This window comes from Ursus americanus, chromosome 4, assembly GCF_024610735.1.
Source record: "Ursus americanus isolate L20-20 chromosome 4, mUrsAme1.1.p, whole genome shotgun sequence".
Lineage (NCBI taxonomy): Eukaryota > Metazoa > Chordata > Mammalia > Carnivora > Ursidae > Ursus > Ursus americanus.
This window is the reverse complement of record NC_142130.1, coordinates 86,122,264-86,132,046: the sequence shown is the minus strand read 5'-3', so window position 1 is coordinate 86,132,046 and position 9,783 is coordinate 86,122,264. Positions and strand designations below refer to the sequence as shown.

Here is a 9,783-nt window from a genome sequence, read left to right as displayed (position 1 = left end):
CAAGGGAGATGCTCATAAATGAAATACATGAAAATTACTGGTAGATGATCCACAGCCTTCCTATTATTTCGTGTCCCCGCAGCAACCTCTGTAAAGAAGACTTGTTCTCATGGATACACGTAGCAATGTTTTAAAAACTAAACACTAACAAGAAAACAAAATTATGGAGGTGAAATTCACACGAAAGAAAACGAACCCGGCTTCAAGGGAATATTGTGGTGGCGTTCAGTACATTACATTTACAGTGTTTTGCAATCACCAGCTCCAAGTTCCAAAAGAACTCGTAACAAAAGAACTTTTGAACTTTCTGGTAACAAAAGAAACTCACACCTATTGAACAGTTGGTATATACATGTTTTTGAATGGCACAGGGAGAGAATTTCAAGACTCCTAGAAGTGTTCACATTGTTGCCAAAGCTCTTTTAGTCTAGCTGTGTCTTGGGAGGAGTTTATCATCGGAGGATTCAGAGTCTCACATGATGCAACCAGAAGGGTAGGTAAACGATGGGGCACTGATGAAAAGAATTCAATTGCCAGCCAAGGATGGCCCTGGCTTTGAAGACACAGCACATTCCTTTGCAAATAGAACAGCCAACAAAAATGTGGGCCATGAGTCTGTGGGTTCCTTTATGCGCATTTTATTACCAAATAAGATACTTATTTATGCAAATTAATGGAAAGATGTTTAGGCAGCTGTGTCATGCCCCCCAGCTGGAGGTATAAAAAGCCTTCTGCAGGAGCAGACCTGCATTCACACTCGGGTAACTCGCTCTTCCCGATCTATCCTATTCCTCCTCAACTCCTGCCACCATGACTCGTTTCTTCTGCTGCGGAAGCTACTTCCCCGGCTACCCTTGCTACGGAACCAACTTCCACAGGTCCTTCAGAGCCACCCCCCTGAACTGCGTCGTGCCCTTGGGCTCTCCCCTGAACTATGGTTACGGCTGCAATGGCTACAGTTCCCTGGGCTACAGCTTCGGCGGTAGCAACCTGTACAACAGGGGCTGTTGCTACGGCGGCAGCTTTTGCAGGCCATGGGGCTCGAACTCTGGCTTCGGCTACAGCACTTACTGATGGACCTGCGGCTCCAGGCATCTGCAGAACTCTCCCTCGATTCTCGGTGTGCCAGCCAGCCTGAAGAGCAGCGGCTGTCTTCCTGCCTCCAGCTGCGCGTGGGAGATCCGTCTTCCGTCTTCTTGCTGACTTCTTACTGAGCTCCTGGTCTTTGCCGATGCTGAACAAGCCACTCGGGCATCCATCCTGAACTGATCCTCACCTACAGCCAACGAGAGCAAGATGTGTTTCTCCGACGCACCTAAATTTTAGCCGTGAAGCAAGTAGTTCGCCTCTTGTAGTTGATCTGCTCCTGTGTTATTAAATTCGACGTTGACATCAATGTATTACAATTGGGTGTGGGTAGAAAGGGGTTCTGCTGTCAGTCTCTTAATAAATCTATTTCATTCAGCACACATATTTTTGTTCCTGTTATTTATTTTACTCTGCTTTTATGCTTTTGAATTCATCAGCCGGTTTCAATCTATAATGGCTGGCTTTAACCAAATCTTATTTTGAGTTCGGACTGTACACCGGGATGGGATGATGCCTAATGATTTTGTCCCTTAATGTTGAGATTTCAGTTTTTAAAAGGGCCTTAAAAGTGTCCTAAATTAAACTCAAAATACACTGCCATTGTCAGTGTTTCTCTATGCTGATTATAAGCAGGAACATTTCTTAGCTGTTGAAGGCTCAAAACATTTCTTCCCTTCTTTCGTTAGTGACACAATCCCATTTTGATTCTTCCCCCTTTTCCTTGCTGTTTATGACACTCAGCCCCGGAGAAATTTGAACCCTACAGGCTGTTGGAAGAGTTTCAACTAAATGGACCTAGTTATGAATCTTTGTTTTTAGGAGTTTCTAAGATTGGGTCAATAAAGGGAAGCCAACAGCTAAAATCATATAATATTTTTTTTTCCTTTTTGATAGATGAGTTTTATTTTTCCCATCCTCTTCACTTCTGATTATACATGTAACTGTATTAAAAATGAAGCCTTTATTCTTTCGAATGATAGTTGCCATCAAAAGCACTTGAAATGATATGTGGTCTGTACTTAGGAAATGCTTCTTGTCTTGTCTCCTGAAAAATCTCTGCTTTATTGAAGCAAAATACTTTGTTTGAATGAAAGCTTATTCATTCACATATCCAGTATTTATTGTACCCCTGCCTCTCTCAGAGAAGGTGCTCAATAATTGTTCGTTGACTTGTTAAATCTCTGCTTTATGGGTGCAGAATATAGTATAAGCCAATATAAAGTTCCTTCACGTATGCATGAAATACTACTGGGCTCTGGCCCTGTGCTAAGCATTTTGGGACTATAAAAACCTCCTGAGACAGAGACTGGCCTGGGAAGCTGGCTGGTTTCAAGAGATGTTCACTCAATAGACACCAAGTAGACACAACGCCAAAGATTGTCCTAAGATCTGGGGGACAGAGAGGCAAATAAAACATTATCCTTGCCTTGAAGACTTAAATACACTTCATTCAATATGTAAAGAGCACTTAATAGTCTCTTATTTTATACCAATTAATGTGCTATAAATGATAATCCAAAGATAAATAGATATTCTTTAGTCATTTCCTTCCAAGGACTTAAAATAGGAGATAGTCTATGATAAGAGCCATATATATATATATATCACTTATATATGGCTATATATATATGGCACTTAGCCTAAGATCAAGGAAAGTATAACTATTAAAATGAGAAAATTAGTATTGATGTATTATTACCTAATTACAGTGCATACTCCGATTTTTTCAATTGCTCCATTAATGTCCTTTGGAGTTATTATTTGCCCTTGTCCGTATAAACATAGCATAAACAGTGTGGTAAGCTTGCATAGAAGGGAAGTTTGGGTATATAAACATGACCATGAGAGAGGTGAGCTAAGAGTTACATATAGAGACAGATACGGGTGTGCAAAAGGGAAAAAGAATGGGGCTATCTGGAGATGAAGTGGGCTTTCACTGGCAAACCTCCAACACATAGGTAGACTGACCTTCTGGTGGGACAATTCCAGGGGCATCAAGTACTAAATGGATGATTTGGGATCTCTACCAACCATAAGATTCTACATTCTATCATCATGGCTAACATTTACCTAAAGAGTAATTGTTCTAAAACCATAATTATTTTTGTGTTTTGCCAGTTAGACTTTTTTTTTTTTTTTTTTGGACATAATTTCAGATTCACAGAAAAGTTGCCATGATAGTACAAGGAAGTTCTGCATGCCTGGATTTATTAAATGTTTGTATCTTGCCCCACTTACTTTATCACTACATGTAATATAATACACATACAGTACTGTATGTGTGTAATATATATAATATTTACAGAGTGGCAAATCCGCTTCAGAATATATTTCAGGTACCGTTCCCTTTTTCTTTAGAACAAAAGCAGAATAGGGGCTCCTGGGTGGCTTAGTCGTTAAGCGTCTGCCTTCGGCTCAGGGCGTGATCCCGGTGTTCTGGGATCGAGCCCCACATCAGGCTCCTCTGCTGGGAGCCTGCTTCTTTCTCTCCCACTGCCCCTGCTTGTCTCTCTCTCACTGGATCTCTCTCTCACTGGCTTTCTCTGTGTCAAATAAATAAATAAAATCTTTATTAAAAAAAGAACAAAAGCAAAATAATCATGAAAATTAGAAAATTTAATATTAATACTGTTATCTAACCCGTAGTACATACTCAAACGTAGTTAATTGTCACAATTTGTCTCTAGTGGTTATTTTTTCCCTTGTCCCTGAGGAACCTGAGCCAGTATCATGTGTGTCTCCCTTGTTCTTTACTCTGCATCAGTTCCTCAGTTCTCTGTCTCTCTTGACCTCAACCAATTTGAAGGATGAGGTTGATTATTTTATAGAATGTCCCTTGATTTCTGTTTGTTTGACTTTCCTCATGATTAGGTTCGCGTTAAACATTTTTGGTAGAAATGCCATAGAAGTGAGGCTGTGCTCTTCTTGGTGCAATCTATCAGGAGTCCCATGATGGTCGTTGATACAAATTGGATTGGTATGAATTCTGATCACTTGGTAAAAGAGCATCCTTCATGCTTCTTCACTTCCTTTGTCATTAGTAATTCATGTGTTGATACTCTGACACTATGTAAGCGGCTTATTGCTTTTCAAGTCTTGACCCACTAATTTTAGGATCCATTTGTGAATTTCTGATTTTATAAGTCCTTCTACTATTTATTAGTTGGTATTCTACCATAAGAAAGAACTTTCTTTTCCTCGTTTAGTTTTTTGTGTGCTTATTTATTTGTATCAATATTTATATCAACAGAAGCTTGTGGATTCTTATTTTACTCAATATGTTATATTCTGTTAATGTTATTCTTAATTTTGATGCTCAGATTGCCCCAGATTTGGACAGTGGGAAAACCTTCACACAGGCTCCTAAGTTCTTTGGAAATGGCCCCATCGCTATTTGATCAATTCTTTACTTTCTGGCTCAACAGAATGTTCCAGGCTCATCCTGAACTTCTCTGCTCCAGTCATGAAATCTGTGATTTCTCCAGGTCTCTAGATCCCTTAAGTGAAGATTGCAATTTAGAAACTATTGTTGCTATATATGCTCACTTATACCTTATCATGTGCTCTAACGATCATTGCTATGACTGTCAATCATCCTTTCAGATTTAATAATGATACACTAAGAAGCTGTGCTGGAGCTCTGTGAATGGGGGGAGAGTTCACAAATGATGCATTTAAGGTAAAAGGGGGACTGGCTGGCCTTTAGGCTGGCAGGGGAGGGGTCCCCAAATGCCAGAGCGTGAGGGTCATTTGTTCTAAAGTTCAAGTGACCATACTGGTTGCCCACTGGTTGAGCACTTCCGTTCTTCAGCTAGATTTTCATTTAAGCCCGCATCTCTGTTTTAGCCCCAATCCCTATGTTTTCCTGTGTGTTGCAAGTCCTGTTTCTGTCTGGGGATTTAAAGGGGAAGGTCAGCTTGCTCTTTGCTTATAGCCCCCTTTCATGGTCTCTGCTGTGGTTTCCTATTTCTTTCTGTTTTCTTTCCATCTCCTTCCCATCATCCAGAAATTTAGTAAATCTCTCCTCAATCTGTATTGTTCCCACAACTCTGTCATTGTTGGCTTCCACCCTTTATTATAATTGAATGGGTTCTGGGGAATAGAAGAGGCAAAGTCTGTTTGGTCTGTCTGCCATCTTTTTTTTTTTTTTTTAAGATTTATTTATTTTAGAGGAGTGGGTGGGGCAGAGGGAGAGGGAGAGAAAAATGCAAGCAGACTCCATGCTGGATGTGGAGCCCCATGTGGGGCTTGATCTCACGACCCCGACATCAGACCTGAGCCTAAATTAAGAGTCGGATGCTTAACTGACCTTGCCACTCAGGTGGCCGTGTCTGCCATCTTGAAGCTAAAAAGTGTAAATACCTTAAAAAGCACAAGAAGGGATTAAGTTCATCATTTGTCTCCTTTCCTCCTGCAGTAATGATGTGACAGGCACAAGAATAGATAATTTCACTATTTATTTGCATGACAGTTTTTTTTGAGGTTGGCTTCATTACCTACCCGTGCTACTGAATAGAAAACTGATTTTAAAAAGTTAAATAATTTGTTTGAGCTGTCTCATCCATTTGTAAAGAAAAAATGCCAGGATAGAGCCAAGGAATGTCTGACTCCAAATCCATCCCTCCACTCTAAAATGAATTATACAGCACTTTTAGAGTTATAAAACTCTTTCTGAGAACCATTCCTGCTTAATGTCACTCCTTATGCCATTGATAATTATGCTTTATATTTACATAGTGATTTACTCTTCACAAAATACTTCCATAGGATCTTATTTAATTCTTTTTTTATTGGGATATAATTGACAACATTATATTAGTGTCAGCTGTACACCATAATGATCTGATATTTATATATATTATAATCACCACAGTGTCTAGTTAACATCCGTCACCATACAGTTATAAATACTTTTTCTTGTGATGAGAATTGTGATGAGTTGCTCTCTGAGCAACTTTGAAAAATATGATAGCATATTAACTATAGTTACTGTGCTGTACATTATATCCCCAGAATTTACGTGGCGCTGAGAGTTGTACCTTTTGACCACCTTCATTCATTTTGCACCCCCTCCACCCCTGGCTCTGGCAACCACCAATGTGTTCTCTGTGTCCATGAGCTCAGTTTTTGCTTTTTCCATCTTTAAGATTCCACGTATAAGTGACATCATATGGTATTTGTCTTTCTCTGACTTATTTCACTTATTTCATTGAGCATAATGTACCATCCATGTTGTTGCAAATGATAAGATTTCCTTTTTTTTTACATGAATAAAATTCATTATATACTATATATCTGTATCTATCTATCTATCTATCTATCTATCTATCTATCTATTATCTATCTATCTATTATCTATCTATCTATCTATCTATCATCTATCTATCTATTATCTATCTATCTATCTATCTATCTATCTATCTATCTATCATCTATCTATCTATGTATCTATCTATCTATCTATCTATCTATCTATCTATCTATCATCTATCACATTTTCTTTATTCATTCATCCATCAATGGACACTTAGATTACTTCCATGTCTTGGTTATTATAAAAAATGTTAAGGTAAACATGGGGGTGCAGCTAGCTTTCTGAATTAGTGTTTTCATTTTCTTTGGATATATACAGAGATGTGGGATTACTGGATCATATGGTAATTCCATTTTTAAGGTTTTTGAGGACCCTCAAATGGCAGCACCAATTTACATTCCCACCAACAGTACAGATAGGTTCCCTTTTCTCCACATCCTTACCAACACTGAATTCTATTTAATTCTGACAATTATCTCGGGATATTAGGTATCATGAGGAAATTGGTGAAAATGAAGCAATTTTCCTGTGGACAAATAATCACCAAGTGAAAGAGCTGAGACTTGAACCATCTATCAAGCTGGGATTTCTGGATTCCTTCTGAGTCCATCCTTCTATCATTGATAAGAGAGGCAGAACGTTAACTCTGTATTTGCTGATTTGACCCTAAGTGAGATTATCAAGATCCTCCATTATTTCACAAGCTTGCCAAATAAATTTTAGTGAGTATTAGGCTCCATTCTCTACCCTGATACCAAGTCCTTAGATTTTCCCTCCTCATTATGCCTAAGAAATGCTGTTAGACCTTTATTCCTGATTTTTCTGCCCTAATTCACACCTATGTCATTTCGTGCCTGCATTACTACACCAGCTGCCAATCCAGTCTGCCAGCCAGTCCCCAACCCCTCCTCCATACAGCAGGTATAATCATCTCTCAAAATGTGAATCTAATAATACGGCTTTCTTTCACAAACCTGGGTTATTTTTTGGTTACTTAACAGATTTTAGGATAAATATCAGCTAGTGGCTCAAAAGACTACCGATTCCTCTAGCCCCATTTCCTATTTGTCCCTACCATGCTTTCCTTTCTCCCACAACCGGACCTGCCATAGTTCTTTGCTCCCTCCTGTCCCCTTCTTCATCTAACTCCTACAGATCCTTTGAAAGGTCTTCCTCTACCCCAGGGAACTTCTCTTGTTCCAGTTTGAAAGCTCCACCTCTATTTACTTTTATATCATACTGTTCAGCCTGCACTGCCAAAGCCCACCAACCAAGACCACCAGGAACACACCTGCAGTCGAGGTTGGGTTTATCAACTTGTTGCAAGAGCAGAAATTCTGCAACATGAGAAACTGCAGGATTTCTCAATAAGGGGTATTTCAGAGGGGTTTGTTCGAAGATTTGGGCTTGAATGAGGTAATTCTGGAAAGGACTAAAGGAAGCACTGGTCTTTTCTGAATTGGATACGACCTGTCACAAATTGCCACGAACTTCGTGGCTTAAAACAACACAAATGTATGCTCTCAAGGTTTGGATGTCAGAAGTTCAAAACGGGTTTTACTGGGCTCAAATCAAGCTGTAGGTAGGACTGCATTCATTCAATTTTCTAGCCTTTTCCAGATTCTAAAGGCTTGCCCCCAATCCTTTGGTTTGTGTTCCCTTTCTTCATCTTCAAAGACAGTAGCATAATGTCTTCAAATTTCTCTCCCCGATTTTGACTCTGACCTTCCTACCTTCCTCCTTCACTTTTGATTACACTGGGCCCACCCAGGTAATCCAGGATAATCTCCCTACCTTAAAGCCAGTGGGTTAGCAACCTTGACTCCCCTTTGCCACCTAGTATAATAGATTCACAGGTTCCAGAATTGGAATAGCAAGCCTTTGGGGGACCATTATTCTCCCTCCCACAGGCACTGTCAGGAAGCAGGCCTAATTCTATAATTGGGTGTTTTAATAATTTTTACCTAGGAGGTGGAATAAGGCTAAAAGTGTGATTGGTCAAGAGGCAACGTCACTGATGATGATGCCCAGTCACGTTGGGATTGAGTAGTGCTCCCGTTGCCATCTGGTTCTGGACATGATTACAGAGTGGCCTTGTTTTTCTCCTAGTCCATCATTATCACAGACTGACCTTGTCTGATTTGATGTTCCGAAGATTGTGTATGAACGTAGGGGATGCTCTGGTTTATTATTAATGAGGTGAGGGCTGCTGATTATCTTTCTTACAATCATTGATTCCCTCACTACAGTGCGTATGCTGTAAGTTCCTTAAGGACAAGCGCTGGGCTTAATTCCTGTTTTATCATCACCGCTGTCTTCTACACACTTGATACATATTTGCTGGATTAATATAATGATTTTAAACCCTAGAGAAAAAACTTAATCCTTTGCTTCTTGAAATATGGTCGGAGGACAAGCAACATTGGCATCACCTGGGAGCTTATTCAAAAGGCAGAATCTGGGGCTTCTTTTGTACTCTGTGCTTTGACAGCATTTCAGGTGATTCATGCGCCCATCAAGTTTAAGCACTGGCCCAGTCCTGTGATTCTTATCCCGAAGGAAGTAGAGAGGGACATACATCTCACTCTTGATGTTGAAAGTATTGATGAAACAGTATTAACATTTTTAGCAAAAACGTAAAGTTTTTAAAAGTATGATTTTTCCTTTGCTTTTGTTCTATTTTTATTGCTATTTACTGAAAAACTAGTTTATGTTTTTCATTTCCATTGTGGATAGAGGAAAACACTTAAAATTGAATTTGCAGGACTTTCTACTAGATAAATGGAAATATTTCTTGCTTCTAAGGCCTGCGAGGCAGGCCTCCCAGGATATTCTGTAAGACTCCTGAATGGGTGAAGAATCGTTGTCTCTAAAAATACCCTGTTATTTCTCAGACACTAGTTCCTTTGAGATGACTTGCCTCTGAGACTCCTGACATTATCTTTGACAACAGTGTTCGCGGTAGATTGTCCTGTTCTTTCTTCCTCCCTTTCCAGTCATCCTCCCCTCTTAGTAATGTCTTTACAAGTGTGCCTCATTATCTCCATTTTGAAGCTTCTGCGTCCAATGCACTACGCGACAACTGCAGAAATTTCAAGGCTTCCCTAATGAGCAGCCTTAAATTTTAAGATAAAGAAATCTTTGGGATGTAGGTCCTCACTTTTAAATTTAAATTTATTTATTTGTAGACTTAGTTTTTGGTCAGCAAAGACTTTGAGGGCACGATGCTTCCAGGAGCTCAAGCTTGCTATCATTTATTGTGTGGCAGTAATACAAAACGTGGTTTTTAAGCTCATCAGAAGGACATAACCTTAGGCCTTCTGAAGGGCAACCAATGAGTAAATAGGTTGAAGTGTCATGCTTCCAGTCGTCAGTGAGGC

General features: G+C 39.6%; 1 protein-coding gene across 1 annotated transcript; it reads left to right on the top strand.

Annotated features, from left to right (window-relative positions):
• The first annotated feature begins 397 nt into the window (after nucleotides 1-397).
• Nucleotides 398-1,429, top strand: KRTAP7-1 (keratin associated protein 7-1). Its single transcript, XM_087861759.1, has one exon. The coding sequence runs from the start codon at nucleotides 811-813 to the stop codon at nucleotides 1,072-1,074; it is 264 nt and encodes an 87-aa protein (XP_087717885.1). The 5' UTR covers nucleotides 398-810; the 3' UTR covers nucleotides 1,075-1,429.
• Nucleotides 1,430-9,783: the final 8,354 nt, after the last annotated feature.

Excerpts from the sequence above, each read along its gene's own strand:
- KRTAP7-1 (XM_087861759.1), top strand. The coding sequence starts at position 811 with ATGACTCGTTTCTTCTGCTGCGGAAGCTACTTCCCCGGCTACCCTTGC.